The following is a 21,782-nucleotide window of genomic DNA, read 5'->3' as shown; positions in this document are numbered from 1 at the left end:
TGTTCCAGTTTGAATCACATTCAACACCTTTAGTTTTTAACCACTCCACAATTTCTTTTTTACTACATGATTTCGTTGGGATTTTTTCGTCCTTTACTGAGTGTGTGGGAGCATTGTCAATTACAATCACGGAATTTGGTGGTACATTCGGAAGGAGTTTTTCTTGGAAATATTGTTCATATTTTGCTATATCTAATTCTCCGTGATAATCGCCTGTTTTTGTGCCGCGAAAAACAAGGTCAGCTCCAGGAATTAACCCACTCTCAGTCATTGCATGAATAACTATTACCCTCCCCCCCTTTCCAGAAGGTGCCTTGACGCCTGAGGACAAACCTTCTCTCCAAGCTGTTTTGATAGTAGTATCATGCCATGCCTTTGACTTTGTGTGGCCAGCGTTGACCCAGGTTTCGTCAGTATAAACAATGCACTTACCTTCTTGCCTCCGTTATTCTTCAAATATCGATGCCTCCATGCGATAATGTCCTCTCTCTCAATCAACAGAGATCGGCGCTTACGAGACATAAAGCTGAATCCCACGTCAAGTAGAAGATGATGCAACGTTGATAATGATAAAGTAGGCAGGTCGTCGTCCTCTACAATAATACGATGAATTTTCCGCAAAGAAGGAAGCTCACTGTCCCTATACATTTTATGAATTTTGCGGCGTATTGCTGCTTGGGTAAAAGAGTCATATTTCTCCAGCCTTGTATTTTTATTGTCGCTTGGTCTTTTCTTGCGTGGAGTAGAAACTTTTCCTTTAGTGCGATGGAATTCCTGACGCACTTTCGATATAGTTGTGATTCCCACTAATGTTGCTTCAGTGGTCTTCCTCATTGCTTCTGAAACAGTTTCAATACCCCCCTTCACTGCCTGGTTTCGAAAATATGAATACACGTTTAATAACATTGTTTTCTCACCAGTAGAAAGAGGTTTCCCTTTCTTTCTTTGCTTCTTATAACAATGTGGGGAATTTTCAGTCATTCTCTCAAAAACAGCACTATAGCAGTTAAACACAAAATTAACTAATAACAACACTAATAATAAAATAGATAACACACGAAGTAACTATAACAAGAAAAATATACAAAATAAAACAAAACAGAAGATACGCGCACCAAAAATTCACTGAACTAGCACAGATCAAAATGAATCAAAACTGTCATGCGTAGCGCTTCCGACGACCAGCGACGTGGCAACAACTGAGCTCATGTTGCCAAACTTACCCTATCGTAAGAAGTTTAACTGATAAAGAATGAGTTTGCATACCTCTATTGTTACTCTAACAATCAGTCTTACTTGCTTTGTTTATCTGCTGCAAAAGTTTCTGCATTTTAAAAAGTTTTTCGATACTCTGATATTTAAGTAAGAGTGAATTTGACAATCTTACTCGCGTCATGCTTTTTCTTTTGTCATCGGCTACAGTTAGGGTTGCCAGTACTTATATTATTGTGCTAGCTGAACGTACTAGCTACGCTGGACACTCGAACAATTTATAAACTGCCACGCGAGTCAACTCTACAGTTTAATTTGTTTTTACCACAATCTTGGAAAACATTTTAAATTATGTCACTAACTGAATTCACCAAAACCATTTTTGGTTTTATACCGGCTCGTTTTTCTACTAATAAATCAGCAAACCTAACACTTTTAATAAACATATGATACCAGGGCCGTAACTTGTGAAGGGGGACAGGAGGGGCAACTGCCCTCCCAGGAAAGCTCCCCGCCGTTTGAAGGGGGCCCATTTTAAGACAAAATTTTCTTACTAGATATACGATATGAACATGAAATTATAAATGAAGCATCAAACAAGTTCACTACATTACATAAACAAAACAGCACACAAAAGATAAATAAAATAAGTCGTGGGCTCATTTCAGTAAAAAAATGTCTACTATTGGGTGTCCTAGAAATAATATTAATTCGTATAGCTTTGAGGTTTGTCAATATTGTCCCCTTAATTAAATTGTCATGTATGGAATGGAGTCAGAGGCGTACTAACGGCCCAGCAGACCTTGCGGTGCGGGAGTACCCTCAGGCTCCGGGGGAGCCATAAAGTGTAAGATAAAGATGGAAAGAGGGGGCCCAAGAATTAGAAAAACAATTTTTCTAGGAGGACCAAATGCGCGTATTAATGATTGCCCCCCCTTCCCCGAAAAAAATCTAAGTTACGGCGCTGTATGATACTGATTGATAGAATTGGATCTGAAAATAGAATTGCATTCCTTTTTTTTTTTTTTTTTTTTATCAAGGAGTGTGTAAGAAAATTGAATGTTAGAAGGCTGTAGAATCTGAAGGAATTATAAACAACTAAAATTGCAAGGCTATCTACTTATTAAAAGAAAAGAAAAGGCGAATTTCTGCTTTCTAAGTTGAGTGGCTAGTGAAATACTTTTTTTTCTTTCTTTCTTGGTACAGTGTCATAATCAAAGTAATATGATAACAATCTCAATTGGCATTGTGGTCTAATACAAACCGAAAATCTTTTCATTCTGCTTTGCCGTTTGGCCATACAGAAAATTGTATTACACACACTATTAAGTTATTTAATTAAATATACTGTTATAAATATCTACATAAAGTGACTTGTGTCATTCACTTCCCACTTGTTGTTCCACGAATAGAGGCAACCGTAACCTTGTTGTACGAGACTATATGCACATGTTTTTAATCTTTTCTTACAGAAAAGTGCACTTTTTGCTACTGGCTACACTAGTTTGACGCATCTGACGTATTTCCGTTTTATATCTATATATATAAAAGAGAACGCACAAATCCTTTGTTCCCTCATCACGCTAATACGGCTGAACCAATTTCTTTCATTTTTGGGGGGTTATTAGGATTTGGACCCTAGATGGTTTTTATCATATCACTTTAATTTTTAATTACCAGTGTCTTGAGATAATTGACCATTCAAGTGTCCATAACGTACAAATCCTTTGTTAGTTCATCATAGGTAAAAATAAACGTATTTATATGCAACCCGCATGACCGTGTCACTCGGCGGGTTAACATAAATGACAGGCGATATAATGTTAACATTTACTGCAATCTACTATGGTTTTTATCATATCACTTGAAAGCGAAAAAGTAAAAATTATCTAAGTAACAAAGTTTATTGCGTTCCGGGGTGACCGCAGCGAAGCGGGGCGGGTTAACATAAATGACAGGCGATATAATGTTAACATTTACTGCAATCTTCTATGGTTTTTATCATATCACTTGAAAGCGAAAAAGTAAAAATTATCTAAGTAACAACGTTTATTGCGTTCCGGGGTGACCGCAGCGAAGCGGGGTGAACGCTGCTAGTTCTTCATAAGGTGAAACAGAGAATAATCATTCCCACGTTGTAGCATACACAATAAAACGTTAATATCTTAAATTTATGAGCAAGAAGGGAGGAAATTAGCCCTCCTCCTCCACTATTAACGTCCTTGTCTAGCGGTTATTCTATGAAACTCTAGTCCACACACTTCACATGGTTTTGTTTCATTTATTTTGTATCCTTGGCTACAAAGATACCACGTTTGCTGAAGAAAAGTGAACCTTTCTGAAAATGGATTTGGATCCCTTGTGCTTTGAATGCTCCATATCTAAAAATATCTTATAAAAATTGAGGTAGAGTCAAATTTATCGCGCAACAGAAGTTTGTACGAATCGCATAAAATTAGTTTGATTGATCACAGTCTTGTATCAGTAGCAAGGCTATATGAAACAGGGCTTTTGGTTTAAAGTGGGATCCGAACCACTAATTTTGAAATTTTAAGTCGGTTCGCAGTCAAAATCTCAGCAGCAAATTCCGATGTCTCGTGCCTCTACTCTCAAAATTTAATGTTAAAAGACCGAAAACTGCGCCCTGTAGCGTGGTGCATACATACAGACAGACGAACAAATTGAGATCAAATTGTTCCAGAGACTGACGTTCGGCACTGATGTTACAATAAGTATCACACTTTAATAGTTAGTTACGCGGGCGACTGCCATACCTTGCGCTTTCTCGCCTGGTATCTTCATACAAGCTATGCCAAGGTGTAAAGTTTTGAAGAAAATTTAGAACTGAGATGGGGAAGAGAGACGAAATAAAATTTTCATAATATAATGAAAAAGATATTGTTGATACAAAATTAATTTTTATCTGAAGTTCCCAATTGCATGTCAACCACATCACTGACTTTAGAATCATCAGAAACAATTTTCTGATCAACATTTTTACCATTAGTTTGGGTTTAAAAGTTTTTTCACAGCATTGCATTTTTCATAATGGTTCTTCATTCTTTAAACTAAACCAACAGCTCTTTCTTGCACGTTTTGCAACGAGCTCGTATGGTCGTTTTCTTATGTGATGGAGTTTAAGTTACTTTAATAAATTTGCTCCAAATAATGTCCTTTTTTTCTTCCCGTAAAATTCATGTTAAACGATTCCAAGTTGTACGGAGAATGAGAACCAACACGTACCGTATCAACGAATGTCTGCATTATTTTAATTCCAGAACCGCAATTTAGCAAATAACCTTTTGTTTGTTTTCTGAATACAACACAATAATTTGTTTCCATGATAATTATTTTATTTATTTATTAATATAAGGTTCTACAAGTAGTCCAACCTTCGGGGAATAAAATGAAGATAATCATCACATTGACCTGCTGAAGCCATGAGAAATCAAAACATTCACATGGGAAGAAAAAAGCCTTCTGAATGGGGAGCACTTTTTGATAATTTTCTTTCTCTGGCAGATTTTTTTTACAGAAATAAAATAAAATAAACATGTTTAAAACAAGTCTTAAAAAATACACGTGTTTAAAACAAAATGTTTAAAATGTACACAAACTTTGTTTTAAACGTTTTAATCACTTGTTTTAAACAAAACAACCCTGATTGACAGTAATCGAGTAAGTTTCGTCAATGGAAGACACTTCATAAATTAATGAGTTTTCTGTTGCCTTGACGGTCCTTTGTCGTATCTATTCGTATATTGAAGGTTCGCGGTTTATCACAGTTGTCTTTTCTCACAAAGTAGTAAAAAGCTATTCAGTTATTAAATCAAATGTCCCAAGACATTAACGGATACTATTTTCATAACTATCCTAGTTAAAATATCATCACATTACCAACAATTACAACAGACTGTATACATTTTCTAAACCATTTCAGAAGATTCAGCTGTAGGCCAAATACTGGTTGATCTATTTCGCTATTTTCTATTATTCTTCCCTTACTCGAGAGAATGTGGTCAGAAACTTCAATAAATCTTACGCACCATAAATAAAAATTTGCCAGCAAACAGTGGATCTACATACATGGCGAAGCAAACAAAATTAACTTAAGCTTCCCACTATTCAGGAATCCTCTCCAACAGAAGAGCCAACAACTCTACAAACCACTCCTTCAGAATATTAGTGCGTTCGGTTTAAAAGTTACGTACCAACTCAGACCGATGTAATAACTAACCTGACTACATCAAAATGAAAATATTATGTTGACCAGTTTACAAGATCAAAATACGGCAACACATTATTTTAAACAGAATATGGCAACTCATTACTGTAAACAAATCAAAAACTATCAGATGTAAATATGTGACCAAATCCCGTTTCAAGTACATGCACAACGTAATTCACAGCCACTTCCTTCACGTAAAGCATTCAACACTTAACACACATTAATTTGGTGACAGAAACATTTTGTATCGATTCGTAACTTAGTGAAATTATCACTTTCCTTTTCCCCAAAAACCAATCCTCTTCACATCTTCCTCCCTTAGTCTCAGTTTTGACAGTCAAAGCTGCTTGATGACGGCAAATACGGTTATGCAAAGAAGTGACAGTTGAAATTGTTTTTAAAATGTGTTTTACGCGCGTAGTTTTTATATAGATTATATATAACACTATTACAAATGCTTGAAAAACAGATCGCCTATAGCATAACGCATATTGAGAGAAAGTTTACTTCATTTGGTAATTTTAATTTAAATACTTATGTTGTGGTAAGTCTCCTCCTGGATCCTATTACTTAAAAGATCAGGTACAAACAATCATCTTTCATTTCAACAATTAACTATAAATATCAATGAATTAAACACTGCTCACCAGATTGTTGAGGTAAGGTTTCTAAAAATTCCTTATGGTATGTCGGAACGACAGCACAGTAAAGTTCGAAGATATTCCTTGCAGTATAAAAAAGCCTTATGGAACACAACGTTCCACTTTGAACTGCATCCTTTAAAACTTCGTGGGCTAATTCAAGCAGTTCTTTTGCTGATTTGCTGCAAAAAGAAAGAAAAAAAAAATGAATGACTTAAGTAGATTCCTGCTGGTAAGAAAGTTTTACGATTTACACTCACATCATTACCTCCAAGAATGTTGAAATCACACAAGAGGGCGCTTGAATTGTAGTTTACCTAGAATGCCTAACATTACTATGCCCAACATCTAAACAAAAAGATTTATTTACGTTAATAACTGAAGATGTTACGAACTTTTCAATTTTCCACAATTTTTGGTTTGAAGTGAAATTTCACCAAATGTTTTGAATGTGAATATACACGAAACTACAAACTTGCAGCAGCCATATTCATTTGTTGAATATTTCTGATAGTACAAATAATAACTTGTCAAATACCTGTCTAGGGCATATGCAATAGACTAGACAGAAGACAATCAAATTACGGTAGATTCATGTCTTATGTAGCTTCGGCGCTGAAAATGAACGCTCAACTACAATTACTACTGCCACTATAAACACTATTAATAAAATACAACTAATCCTTGCAATGAGTAATTCTACTTTATCACTAAGAGTGATACATATAATTTCATGACTGTGGCATTATTTAGTTGAAAGATTTACCAACATTGAAGACTTCGAAAGTAGAAAGAACGACTATTTTATTTTTATTTTAACACTTGCTTTGTGTCCCACGATTATGATATGTGGGTTAAAGAAGGAAGATAATAAAAGAAAGTAAATGATTATGAAAGAATTGATGGATTGAAAATGTACGAAACATGGGACAATCCCAATCAAACCAGGGACCCCTCGCACCGATGGTGAGCGTACTACCATCGGCCAATTGACCCTTCCAACAACGAAATATTCCTGCCTGAAGCGGTTATATATAAGGTAATTTAAAAGTATTAATTCTTTTGTGTATGAGACGATGTTAGTGCGCACAAGACAGCTTGAGTCGCAGCTGCTCAAGCTTAACATCTTTTGACAACTGACAGTTGAAGTACTACATGCGTGAAAAGTGTTGGAATTCTTGTAATTAGACGTAAGGTATTGAGTCTCGAGAATGAGTGAACTATCCAAAACCTGCGCTACATTTTACAAATTTATTTCAGTAAAGGTGCGAACGTTGCGCAGGTCCATGAAGAAATTGTGCTGTTTATGGGCGAGATACGTTGTCAAAAGCAACAGCCAAAAGATGTTCTGTCGCTTTCGTTCTCGAAATTTCGATGTTCAAGTTGCTCCTTGCAGTAAGTGACCAATCACACCAAAAGTACATGATACTCTGACAAAAGTCGCGCAAAACCAGCATGTAAGCAGTCATGATATCTCCAATAACCATCACCAAACACTGTTAAACCATTTGCAGAAAGAAGCCCGGCGTCTGGGTGTCACATGATCTGACTCAAAAAACATTTACTCGATCGAATTCCTATCTGTGAATATCTACTGAACTGTAATCAACTCGGGTCATTTCAAAAGCAGACGATCACAAGTAATGAAAAATAGATAATCCACGACAACAATGTACGAAAAAATATTGTGGCTGAAGCGAACACACTGATGCCCAAGAAGGTTATCCTGTATGTGTATGGGATTGGAAGGGAATCGTGCATCACGAGCTATTGCCAAGCAGAACGACAGATTCGGACCTGTACTGTCGATAATAATCAGCGCAAATACACCTAGCAATTCAAGAGAAACAGCCGGAACTGGTCAACATACAGGGTGTCGTATATTACGCTGACAATGCCAGACCGTATACATCTTCAACGACCAGTCAGAAATTGAGATAACTTGACTGGGAGGTTTTACTGCATCCATTGTTATAGACCGGACCTGGCACCGTCAGCCTATCATTTGTTTCGTTCTCTGCAGAACTCCCTGGATGGTGTTAGGTTAGTTTTACAAGAGGTGTGTCACTTTTTTGACCAGAAACCACTGAATATCTATAGCAACGGGATTATGATGTTGCTGAAAAAATGGCAGAAAGTCATAGAACAAAATGGCGCATAAGTGGTTTCATAATAGTATTTTTAAATTACAATAAATGTACTCTCAACTTTTATCTACAAACGCTCAATACTTTTTAGACAACCTGGTAATAAATAATGTATATAAATTAGTGCTTAATATGATTCAATAGATTATTTGAAAAAGAAATCAATAAAAGAAGATATTGGTGGATGTTCCTCTATGAAGTGTATTTTTTCTATACTTAGAACTGTGACTAAGATCACTTCTCTCTAACATCTAACAAAGAATGCAGCATAACAAGTTGAAATTATTGTGAATTTAAAAGACGGGAAAAACAGTCAGTAAATAATTATATGTTTCTATTCCTTCCATCCCAACGATTTCTAAATAGAATTAACCTTCTATTATCACTGCAATGATTTCTCCCTATTGCAAACGTTATTCTACTACTATATAGTAGTGATCAAGGGAATTTCGCTACTAATTTATAAAGAACTATTTCAACGTTGATCTAAATAATATACTTCTTATTGGTTACTGATATTTCGAAGTCCCCCCCCCCCCCTAGTGTACATACCTTATCTGGCATTTTGGCATCTGGAAAGTTTTCTCACTGAGTAAGACATCTGGCCTTATTCCATCCTCAGTTCGTGTCTCATCATATACTTTGGTTTCTTCAAGTACAGGAAACAATGATGCGTGTGGCTCCTAATTCGGAAATAAATAAATAAATACTATAAAAGAACACTACAGCTCAAAGTTTGTAACTGAGATTATAAGAGCATGACAACTTTGGAAAATACCGTATATACCGTGAGTCTTAAGAGGGTTGAACGCCTTGGAGGAATTTTCACTCACTGCAAGTGAGCAACAGCCAACAAGTAAACGGAAGGAAAAGAAAGAAAGAAAAAAATTAAATTTATAGTGTGACTGATAGTTACGATTTTTAGGCTAAAGAAAAATTAAATGAAATTTTTAATTTAACGTCCCACCGTTATGCCCTGTAGATAGAAATACATAAGATTAGTGAAAGTAAAAGATTACGAAAAATGGTAGAAGGGAATGGGTAAATCCGAAGAAAACTCACAGGCACAATGCTGTTCTCCACACATTCCCACGGCCTGCGACAGAACCACGGACCCTTAATACCAGAGGTGAGAGCTCTACCACTGAGCCACCATGCCCCCTACCCAAAGAAGCTCTTGAATTGTTTTGCCAACAATGCCACTCCAGAAGACAGGATAGTTCGGTCGAAGAGTACTCTCAGCCACTATATTTCTCCATCAAATATTTCAAAATAATTTCTTTACCTTTGTTATCTCTTTTAGGTTACCGGTACATGGCACGCTTGTAGGTCCGGACTCCTCTAAAGAAATTACTCTAACGTTCACTCGGCTAAGCCAAGAACTGGAACATAACAGGTTAATAAAATATTCTAGAATATAACATAGTATTTTAAAAAGTACAAAAATAAATAAATAAATAAAAATAAAACTAAAAAAACTAATACGAAATTTTAGTGTATTAAAGCATTTCCATTTTGTTAAAAAATAAGGACTTTTAATGTAGCATGGAAAGACGACGCTCACCATCTACTTAGAACTATAACAGACGTTAATTAACCTTCCAGAGTAAGGTACCAGGGCTCCTGATTTTATCCAAACTAAAATTCTTTATGAATGAGTGAAGTGCCAAGAATTCACGAACAGAGGTACGAGATTATCTACTATTTCCTTAGTAGTATCTGGTAAAAATTCCTTTGTACTCTCCCCGCTGGTCTGGTGACTAGCTCGCGTGCTTTTTGTGGACGTGGTCCCGGATTCGATTTCTGAAGAGAGAGCATTGAAATTTGAATTCGCATTACGGTGGTGAAAACGAACGCTAAACTTCAACAGATTAACTCTCCGTAAAGTACTAACGACTGAGGGAAAGAAAATACTATTGATTTTAAATTCTGGTACGACAATAAAAAGAGATGGTCATGTTTCGTGTTCAAGATAGCATCTATGCTAGTGGCGCCGTGCAATAGAAGCGAGCGCGTTCTTTCTGTTATTATTATTCTGTATTTTTCTCCACTCTTCACCTCAACAGATAATAAGCAGCATATTGGCTATCCAAGTACTACTATTACTAATTCCCTAAGTTTTCCCCTTTATTCTGGAGTTTGCAGGGAATTTGTTACAGTCCTATATGTGTCATATTACACTATTATTATTTTACCACTTTACCCTTCACTCATTTCAGCCCCAAATACTACGGTTAATTCTTATGCGTTACAGGAAAAATACGTAATCTTTTATGAAAATGGGAATTTATTTTACGAAAGGGGGCCACAGTGGTACAGCGTTCACCTCCGGTGCATGGAGTCCTCGGTTTGATCCCAGCTCGCGCCAAGTGAGCTTTGTGGTGGACAAACACCATATGCGTGGGTTTTCCCGGGGTTCTTCCGTTTCCTCCCACTTTCTTCGTTCCACCATTTCATTCATTTCCCATCATCGTCTCGTTTAGCCTAGCCGGCATAACCGTGGGACGTAGAACAAAGATTTCAATCCGATTAAAACTATTCGCTGAGGAAAACAATACGTTTATTTTGAAGATTAATAACATATGATAACCTATAATAACCTAAAGTTAGTCTACAACGTTTTCTTGAAGTAAATTCACTCCTTATCTACGAGTTCAACGAAAAGCAACAGGCTTACTGGGCAAACTCAAAGAAAACACACACCATGCTTTATGAAAATAGGGATATTTCTAGGAAAGATACAGCTGAACATTTTCTTTTAAAAATGGAATGAATTCTCCTCTCGGCCGTAATTGATTTCAATCTCAAGCAATAGCCCTTTGCTTTCATTGGAGAGCCTCAAAGAAAGCACGCGCTATATTCGTAAAAATCTAATAACTTTTAGGAATACTGACAAGAAAGGGAACTATTCTTACCTTGCATCCTAAAAATAAAAATCAAAACGTAAGTTTCAGGATTTCTCAGGCCCCTTTATCAATGCGTCTTATTTCGCTACCTACTAACTAAAATATGGTTATAGGTTCCATTCATCCCTTAAAAGCGGCTTCAACAGAAAACCTTTGCTAAGAAAATATACATTAGTTCAATCCACAGTTTCTGAAGGTGTACGGAAACTGCACCACATGTGAAACTGTTAAGAGGAAGTTTGGTGTTTCATATCTTACATTTCCTTCTTGTTAGTGGCAAAACGTTCTATTCCTTTAATATTTTACAATTAACCAGTTTTCGGAAGGAGCAGTTAGTAGTTCGTAACGGAGTGAAGGTAGACACATTGATAAGGAAGGCCAGAGAGGCCCTGAAGCTGCATTAAAAAACAAATACTGTTAAACAAGTTTTTTAAAATGCGATGAATTTACACCTCCTTGCCTCCTACTAATTTTAACTCAAAAACATATACGTGTTGTGAAAATTGGGGAATGCCTGAAGACTGTCAGTAGCTGTTACGTTTGGGATATACGAGTACTGCCAATTTTTTCGTTCATTCAATAGCATTTTTAAATACTAAATGGTTTGCTATTTAAAATTATATTTTATTGTTGTTATGAGTTACTTATAAATACTAATACTAATAATACTAATATTAGTAAGCAGTGGCGTATTTAAGGGGAACTTCCGGGCTTAAGCCTTCCCCGAAATTTTATTTACTTTTTAAAAGTAAATGAAATATCTTGCAAAATTTTCACATTTCCAGAAATAAAATTAGTAAAGCCACCCCCGAAACAAAAGCGTAAATACGCCACTGGCAGTAAGTAAGTAAGTAAGTAAATAAATAAATAAATAAATAAATAAATAAATAAATAAAGGCATCTACGACCTTTCAAGTTCATTATGTATGATGGATGACGTCACTCGGCGATGACACCAGCAGAAAAAGTAGGGAAGGAAAGTTGCAACCTGGAACCTGTATGTTAGGTACTAACTTGGCATTTGCCTGGTTTTGCTTGGAATGAGGAAAACCCAGGAAAAAAACCAGGATGGCTAGTTCTGAAAAGGCTTTTATCTTTTCGACCGAGTGTCCCCATCGGGACTCCTACTTGGGATCGCTTCCCAAGCTTTCGGCTTCTCTGTAAAGTGCCTGTACAACAGTGATATCTCTTGGCGTCAGGTAGGAGGCAGTTCAGTTAGCGGTAACTATCAATCTCACTGTAAACTGTTAGGCCCGTTACACAGTCACGCGGAGCTCCGCGCGCGGAGTCCCGCGTGGCAAGATTGTTCTATTGATTCTTATGGGTGCATACATAGTCACGCGGAGGCCTCCGCGTGGCCCTATCCGCGCTCCGCGCGGCAGATAAGGCCATTGAGCAAATGGGTGCTTACATAGTCAAGCGGAACTCCGCGCGCGGAGCAGCCACTTCTCTTTAAAGTTTAAAAAGAAACGTGCATGGTAGCAAAAGCAAAATGCAAATTGATCCAGATTTCTTTTCTTATTTTTGATAGTGAGTTGCTAAATAATATTTTATACTGTTCTATAATACTATTTTCATATGTTTAGTGTTTTTTTTAATTTAGCTATATTGTCTTCGTTTAATTGGAACTTTCAATTAATGTCTTTGCTTAATTGGAACTGTACATGTGGTGCCTCTAATATACCACTGTTAAGAGTACGTGACTATTGTAATTTTTAGACTTTCTTTCAACAAATTTCAGTTTCAGTTTCAATTATCACGGAGGTTAAATTAACACCATGTTAATGGGATCCCTCTTGTGAGAAACACAAAAAGCGTGACATTCGTGAACAGGCATGGAACGAGATATGTAAAAGATTTTTTTTTTTGTAAAAATGAAGGTATGGACAATGAAAAAAGATAAATTGAGGCAAATAATTTATCTCTACTATTAAATAGTTGATTGGATGTGAAGTTCTAACCAAATGTACAAACATAGGTTATTTTCATTTGTTAAAAAAACAGTATCTGTTAAGTGCTGTATTTTAAGAGCGTGCACATGAACTTTATTTAAATTGCATTTTTATAATTTCGATGGATTTTTTTTCAATTAGGTCATCGAACGACTGAATTGACGTACGGAAATTATTGAAGTACTTCTCGTCTTCTCGCAAATCTAACCACAGACGTAAAGCTCCCTTCAAACTTCTTTGAGAAACTAAGGGATGAATCTTGAGACATTTATTTTTCTGTGTTCTTCATTTTCTCTTCTTACAGAAATATTAAGATGCCACTATTGTCGTTTCGAACTTTTTATGTTGACTCGCAACACTGACTGAGAAGAATCCTGTATATAATCACGTGACGCGTAGCGCGTAGCTACGGATGACTGTGTAAGCACACACGCGTAGTGCGGAGGGCGGAAGACGGGACGCGGAGCGCGGAGCTCCGCTTGACTGTGTAACGGGCCTTAAGAATTAGCGTGACTGACAGACTGCGGCGTCTTTTTTTATCATCCCACTATTCTGCACGGTGATGATTACGTGTATGAGAATGGCGCACTGATGAAAGTGGAACGAAAAAGAAAACCTACGCACACAGTGTTTGTCCATCATAAAGTACACTTGGCAGGAACTGGGATAAAACCAGGAACCTAAGGCGTCTTACATTTATAATATAAATTAAGAATATTTAATTATTTTCGCCTACGTGTTTATCCAACCGTAATTTTAATTGTTATGAAGTTTGCATATTAGCGTTACTCACAGACTGAGATGTTCTATCTTATAAATAGGACGCACAATAAGTCTTTTAAACACAAATAGTGACATTCCCAGTTGGAATTTTAAAGTCTATGAACAGAATTTAAGTGAAAAAATGCACAGAGTAACAAGTAATATTGCTACTCATAGTTTCCTGGATGAACCTGTTCAGTCGAGTCAAAATACTGTTTGACCTGGGCAAAATTGCAACCTTTAGTTTTACATCTGTATTTTGTTTAGGTGCCTCACCTGATGAAAATATCCAAAATCCGACAAAATCGGAACACGGGAACACCCCCAAAAACGGTTTTCAAAATGGCGGACCATGGTTTTTTCGAAAAAATTGTAGACCTTTACGTTGGTGGCTCTAGTAGCCCTCTTAATTGACACAGAGACATGAATTATACCTCGTTGAAACGCTCATAGACCACAAATTCTAACGAAGTCACTTTTGTATCCATCATGCCCAACCCGTAGAAGAAGAAAGTCGATTTTTTGTTTTTTTAAGTGATATTTCTTGGATTCTGGCAACACTGTACGTCCTCATATTCCGACAGAAAAATTCCCGCGCGTAGACCAGAAATTGGTAACAATAATATTAAAAAATGAAGGACGTAGATTCAACAGTAAGGGAGATAAAAATTCGGAACCGCGGACCAAGGAGGGTCTCTCTGAATACCTTTTACTGTGGTCTAACTTCTGTTTCTTAGATCTAGCATCCTCCCTAATTGTCACAGAGACATGAAGAATACCGCGTTGGAAAGCTTATGGAACCACCTTGCCAAAGACGTATCGTTTGTGCCCCTTGTGCCCAACCTGTAGAAAAAGAAGAAGAAACCTTGAAAAAATCGGGAAAATCTACACTTTTACCTTTCTTGGGCTCTGGCAACCCTGATAATCGTTCTACGCATGAAAACATCTTGTTTCTTTATTTAAATCAAAGGTCGCTTTAATATAAGTAATATACATAAAACGACTTTGGGAGGCAAATTACACATCTACATCGTCATTGCCTACGCTAACACTGTCCCCATCCTATTCATTTAAACAGTTAAAACATTCAGTTTCTTGGCACACACCACAAGCAATGGCACATAGAAGGCCATGCTTTTTGCAAGTACAATACGTTCTTGCACACCTGGTAGCACAGTTGCAATGAACAATGGTGAGCAAATTGCATACCCATCAAACACGATGGTTGATGTGCCATATTTACGAACCGTATACTCAGCAAATGATGTAGCGATATTGTCGTACGAACTGCCTTTACACCATGGTAGTCTATGTAACAGAGATCCTCCGTCTATGACATACAGAATATTGTCTGGCTCCGTTTCCTCAAACTGTGCGGTCTGCTGCTTGCTGAATTCTAGTATCGTATGGGCCAGTGGGGCTTTGTCTGCCTTACGCATCAGCTGAGTGACTCAAAGCTGGTGGGTAGGCACATAATTCATGCGCTAAGGTCTCCTCTAAAGATGTGCTGCCTGCATTAGCGACAACTAACAGTCTTTGAAACAAAATATTCGAATCGACGGAGATATCGCTGCTGATATTAACACTACTCGGGGATGCTAGAGTTTTGACTTTATCTGCACGTTTCCACTTCACAGTGAACAGGTCTTTGCCAGATAGTTTTTTCGCAAGCTCTGCCCCAACTGAAAATAAATTATGGACGTTGACCGAGGAATCCGCTGTGACGCCAGTGGCAATGTTTCTCAACGATTTGTCTCCGTCAAATGTGAGATGGGCTGCAGTCGTACAAGAATGCGACGTGTGTCACTGATATCACGTGACATTCTTGACATTTTGGCTTCTTTATGTTGTTCGCTAGTGACATATGCTGTGTGAGTAAGAGTTTGCATCGCCAGATTGTACTCGGAGCATGCTGGCATTGAGAGCACCCACAAAGATTGTTGCATCTCCGACATTGCACTCCCATGGGTTAGACTCCCAGTGGATTTTAGCGATCTCATCAGAACCTGCTTTATGACTAGATCAGAGGACAACCCAGCCCAATAATGGTTGTTTCTTCTAATAACTCCGAACCCATTTTGAAAGCTTTCGTGAACTGTTGGATTAACCGATGGCAGCGTTAACATTGTTTGCAGGTACAAGCACGTAGACTTCAAATAATTGAAGTGTCCTGCTGCAGCGAATATGGGAATGCACTCTGCTATAGCATCAAGGTGATCCTCTCAGCTTCCTGTTCGGTCTGCTGCCACAAGTTTCCTTGCTGTAGTCAACATGCGCTGGTATGCAAGCCACAACTGACTTGTTTTTGGTGTGTTAATAAGTTTTGACTTTCGTTATATTTTTTTCTCGGGCTTCTTGAAGAAGAGGTGAAAAACTAGCTCCAGTTACAGTAATCTCACCCGACATCAGACTCTGGTAGAGAGAGTAAGCATCGTTGATAGTTCTGTGTGTTCCGTTATCGGTCTCCAGAAAATCATTCTCCATAAGCAATGCACTTAATGTGAGGTCAACTATCATGTGCGCACGGAAGGCTCTTGCTACGGACTTGCCACTTAACATATGTACAACCGAATTTTCTCCATAAACCTCATGCAAGATTTCACATAAGCCTGAACTATCCATCAGAGAACCAATTGCTCCTAGAAGGTTCATCAGAGTATGAAATGAGCCCAAGAGGAGAACCGTGTCCTTAATACTGGTGTTATGTGCTCTGTCATGCAGGATACGTGAAGCTTTCCAAAACAGTGGTTGGTCTAAGGTGATGATTGGTGTGACTTTATATTTTCTCGCAAGATTATTCAGGTACACTAACGTGAAATAGATGCATGACATATCAGATGGATGGAGGTCAATAATCGGTAAGCAGAGAACAGTGGATGCCCCTGGATGATGAAGAGATGGATCTGCGTGAATGGCCTGCATCATTCCTGACCAGTTTGGTGTGCGTGACGGAAAGTGCCAGGAAAGTTTCCACAAAATATCCAGGGAGCTTTCGTTCGGTGATGGTGCTGTTACCAGTTCACAGTTGACCTTTTCAAGAATAGCCTTGGCTTCAGTATATGCATGAATGGGAACACTGGCAAGGGACTTCATATCAGCATCAGAGACGGGCTTCCGAAGAATGGTTAGACTGATAGTAGTGGATGGAGTAATGGCCGCCAACATTCCCATACCATGGAATGTGCCTAAACCACTCAGCGTTTGGAGATTATGGTCTACATTATGCACTGCAAAGAGGAAAGTCTGGTCTGCTGACATTTCGATCACATGAGTACCAAATGTACTTGCAGCACAGCGTTCAAACCGCTGCACTTCCGCGTATGAAGAGCAAAATCCCAGGTGATGCAGCGTGTCAATCAGGTGTTTCGATCGATAGTGGTGGTGCAGCTGCACAGCAACATCTAACTGCAGAGGAGTTAATATAGCGCTTGGTCTGGCTGCTTGAATCAAACACTGGCCAATCGATGCTATTTTGGTTTCATTGTCCTTTCCGTCAAAAAGTGTAGTACAGAATAGTTTAAGGCTAGGTGGAATGTACTGAAGGGATTCCTGAATGGTCAAGTCGCTGCGGTGAAGGATATGTAGTTTGGATTTTATGTCGCTTTTGATCAGTCGAGCTACGGTTTTAATTATTCTATTTTTCCTTTTCTTCATCATACTCTCGTGGTAAATCACGATATGCCCGTAGGATGTGATTGGCAGTTTCTCGAACTGTAATGAAGTCGTTTTTTCCACTGTCACTAGAAATTATAATTTTTTCACCGAAGTACTCCATTAGTTGACGCTTCATGTGCTGTCTGTCATATGCAATGTGATCAGTCCCTTCAAGAAATGTGCCCATTTTTGTAACAAGTTCTACCACAGTTAGTTGCTCATCATCGTGCTCTTCCAAATAACTACAGATGCGCTGAAATGCTCGGATTCTCTCATCATTTGTAGGTCGGCCAGCCCGGAATTTTTTTGACGCTGACTGATTATCGGTGCAGTATTGTTGAGGAATTGCTTTACCTGTTCGAAAGTTGATACTACATGATCTGTGATAGACACAATCTGCTGCATGAAGATCAGATGAGAAGTACTCAATTCGACCTCGGACAGTTTGTGACCAAGTATCGTTTCGTTCATTGCAACACTTTAAAATGCTGTGTGGCAATGCTTGTGTTTTCACTCGCACATTTTCTGATTTCAACACGTGACGGTCATCAAATAAGACAGGTGTTCCGCAAAACAGGCAGTCACTGTTGCTGTTGAAGGACCCATCCGAAGAGCGATTAACTCGTTTTTGAATCGGCGATGACGTTTTTCTTTTTAGGGCAATCGCAATATCTTTTTTATCAATGTAACGTTTGCGACAAGAGACATGAACCACCATACCTGCAGCGGCTGAATGTTACTACCGCGAGCCTCACTGGCATTGTTCACTCCTTCAGCTCCCTTTTCTTGAAGTGTGATGAGGTTATCGTCAGGAACTAGGCTTCTGCAGATGATACACAAACGTGTAAGGGAATCAGCCATGGTTCTTCAGTGCCTAGGTTCATGCAAGACTATGACATGTAGAAAAGCTTATGGAACCCCCTTTCCAACGACGTATCGTTTGTGCCCCTGTACTCAACAATTACTAGGGTTGCCAGAGTCCAAGAAAGGTAAAAGTGTAGATTTCCCCAATTTTTTCAAGGTTTCTTCTTCTTCTTTTTCTACAGGTTGGGTACAGGTGGCACAAACGATACGTCGTTGGCAAGGGGATTCCATAAGCTTTCCAACGGGGTATGCTTCATGTCTCTGTGACAATTAGGGAGGATGCTAGATCTAGGAAACAGAAGTTAGACCACAGTAAAAGGAATTCAGAGAGACCCTCCTTGGTCCGCGGTTCCGAATTTTTATCTCCCTTACTGTTGAATCTACGTCCTTCATTTTTTTATATTATTGTTACCAATTTCTGGTCTACGCGCGGGAATTTTTCTGTCGGAATATGAGGACGTACAGTGTTGCCAGAATCCAAGAAATATCACTTTAAAAAAACAAAAAATAGACTTTCTTCTTCTTCTTCTACGGGTTGGGCATGATGGGTACAAAAGTGACTTCGTTGGAATTTGTGGTCTATGAGCGTTCCAACGAAGTATAATTCATGTCTCTGTGTCAATTAAGAGGGCTACTAGAGCCGCTAACGTAAATGTCTACGATTTTTTCGAAAAACCATGGTCCGCCATTTTGAAAACCGTTTTTGGGGGTGTTCCCATGTTCCGATTTTGTCGGATTTTGAATATGTTATTCAGTAGTAATTCCTGAATCGAAAATTGTTTAAAAGGCTTGTGTTGCAATTTTGCCCAGGTTGAGGATAAAATTGCTCTAGATTTCCTGGACTAGTTTGCCTCAAATCTTCCAGGAATATCCCTATCGAAGATGGTTATGTATGAAAAACATGTGCAACCTAGAGAAGTGTTACTAAGAAAAGTTCCAGCGAGAACCGAAATTATATAAAAAATATAACACTTTTATTTGGATACAGAAGTGCTTTATGGTAATTACATACTTTACCTCAGGATGAATATCCATCACATCATGAAGATCTTTGAACATAATTTTCCTGGCTTTATCCAGAATGATCTGGCACATTTTATTAGCAAACAGCACATCCACATTTTTAGCATAATCCAAAATCGTTCCATTGGCTGGATTCTGAAACCCTGCAATACGATTAAAAAAAAAAAAGTGTTAAAATTTTCAATAGCAGTTAATTGAGTTGAGTTGATTTTGAGTTTAACGTCCCGTTCAGCAGCTAGGCTATATGAGACGTGGACCTACTGATTAACGTGGAATCCGAACCACATGAGCTTCTGCCGGGAATCGAACCCGGGCCTCCCACGCCAAAGGCGCGTACGCTAACCGCTTAGCCACGGAGGAGCTCTTCAATAGCAGTTAAGTTCAACAATATAATTTATAAGTGTTTCTATCAATTATGATCACGATCTTTTATGATGAATGAAACTTAATAAACAATGAGTTTAAGTAGTAACTAAATTCTAGACAATGCTCGTAAAATAATTTTGTACTAGAAAGTTTAATACTGTTACACGAAAGTGTTACATGAAGTAAATATGTTGAAAAATGATGCAGCTCCTTAGTTGTTCTGTGGTGTTTGCTGCATGCTTAATTTGTTATAAATATGTTACTGTATTAAGAACAATGGAGTCCACAGTTATCTCTGATCGGTAGATGGTCTGAATCTAAGATGATTTTATTCCTATATTATACTATATGAAATTACCCAGCTTTTTGTTACTGTATAAAATTGTCTCCTTCCTATTAAACTACCGCAATGCTAAAAATTAATTATATAACGTCTACTGAATACAGCATTCCACTTTTTTACTATGTATTTAAATATTAATCAGTGTCACAAAAACATATCAGTATAAAACTAATTTCAAGATCACATCTTCTATTTCAAACTATGTTCCACAAACTTCTAGAATGTTTCAACATTCTACTTCTTTCTCTTCTTTAAAAGAAGACATGTGCACCAAAACTATAGCAGATTCAGCCCTAACACTTCCTTCTCTCTAGAAATCCAAATATGCGCGAGTGTCAATAGTGCAAGGTGTGTACCGCAAAACGCGGATGAGTTTCACGGATTCCTCTGTGCGACATTTTTTTCTTTTTTGAATTCAATGTCTCATGATTATGTAATAAGGCTAAACGAGACTGTAGCGGTGAGATGGATAATAGTGGCATGACGGAAGTGGGAGAAAACTGGAGAACCCGAGGAAACCTATGCAGTGTCTTTTCCCCACAAAGCCTACTTGGCGGAAGCTGGGATCGAACCAGAAACCCACGTCAGAGGTAAGTCACTGCTGCACCACAAAGAAATTTCATAGTTTCATGTGCACAATAGAATATGAATGCTTAAATAGTATTTTAAGTAGGAATATGGTTTTAAATATAGATAGAAAACTTAATAAAATCCAATTCTGACCAATAATCCACTGGGTTGGGTTTAAAAAGAAAATTTACGTTTTCACAATCCTGCTTGCAAGAGATAAATATGGTCAAATTGATGGAGAGAAAAATCAAGAAATCGAAAGAGATACGTAAAGAAGTAAAACCAGAGGCAAATGAAAATCTAAAAGTCGATTGCGAAGGGAAATTTTTTCGGCACCTTAGTAAAAATTAAATAAATGAGGAGAGAAAAGCTCGGAGGAAACACAGACGTGCTATAGCAATATTTCGAACGAAATGTATCATATATATGGAAAGGCGGAAAGATGAAACCAGAAATTATTTATGTAGTTCATGTGGAGAAATCGAAAATAAAGTATACATTCTACAGAATAGATCTGAAGGTAAGTTGCTACGTACGAAGAACGCAACAGGTGATGGGAAAGGGATATGATCAATGAGACAAACACGAAACTAAACGAAACTTTAGCACAACCGACAAACAGAAGCTACCATCCCTTGGTAAATTACCTCCTACGGAAAGAAGATTTAAAGGAGGTTGTAAACAATAACAACGCACCATTTCCTCTACCACAAAGGAAAAAAAAAAATGTTACACGCTGCTGGTATTCCTATTCATATTCATTCATATTCGTTCCAGTGTATATTCTCATTGACAATGCGTCACAAATTTGTAGAACTGCATTATGCACAAGAGACATTCATTGTAAAACAAATTATTTAAAATTTACAGAGGCATAACTTGAAATAATAAAACAGAGAATACGGTCCCGTAAAGGCATTCGGACTTTTTTTCAGAAAGAATTAAATTTTCAACATGAATGTACAATTGAGTTAAAGCAACAGTGGCTTATCCCTTTCTGAATATATATATATATATATATATATATATATATATATATATATATATATATATATATATATATATAAAAGCATCTACCGGTACTGTCCAATTTAAAATACTGCAGCAAATCTTG

General features: G+C 37.7%; 1 protein-coding gene across 3 annotated transcripts in view; it reads right to left on the bottom strand.

The window, feature by feature from the left end:
- The window catches only part of Zw10 (Zeste-white 10 kinetochore protein), a 98,505-nt gene that overhangs the window by 35,248 nt on the left and 41,475 nt on the right, over positions 1-21,782 (bottom strand). For all 3 annotated transcript variants that reach the window (XM_081758534.1, XM_081758531.1, XM_081758533.1), the window contains exons 4-6: positions 19,384-19,532; positions 8,781-8,911; positions 6,088-6,263 (exon numbers count right to left, since the gene is read on the bottom strand). In XM_081758534.1, coding sequence (XP_081614660.1) covers positions 6,088-6,263; positions 8,781-8,911; positions 19,384-19,532 — 456 coding nt within the window. The remainder of the gene's footprint in view (positions 1-6,087; positions 6,264-8,780; positions 8,912-19,383; positions 19,533-21,782) is intronic.

Source organism: Thermobia domestica, chromosome 5 (genome assembly GCF_964235325.1).
Source record: "Thermobia domestica chromosome 5, izTheDome1.hap1.1, whole genome shotgun sequence".
NCBI lineage: Eukaryota > Metazoa > Arthropoda > Insecta > Zygentoma > Lepismatidae > Thermobia > Thermobia domestica.
Note: the sequence above shows the minus strand (reverse complement) of the source record. Positions and strands in the feature narration are given on the sequence as shown.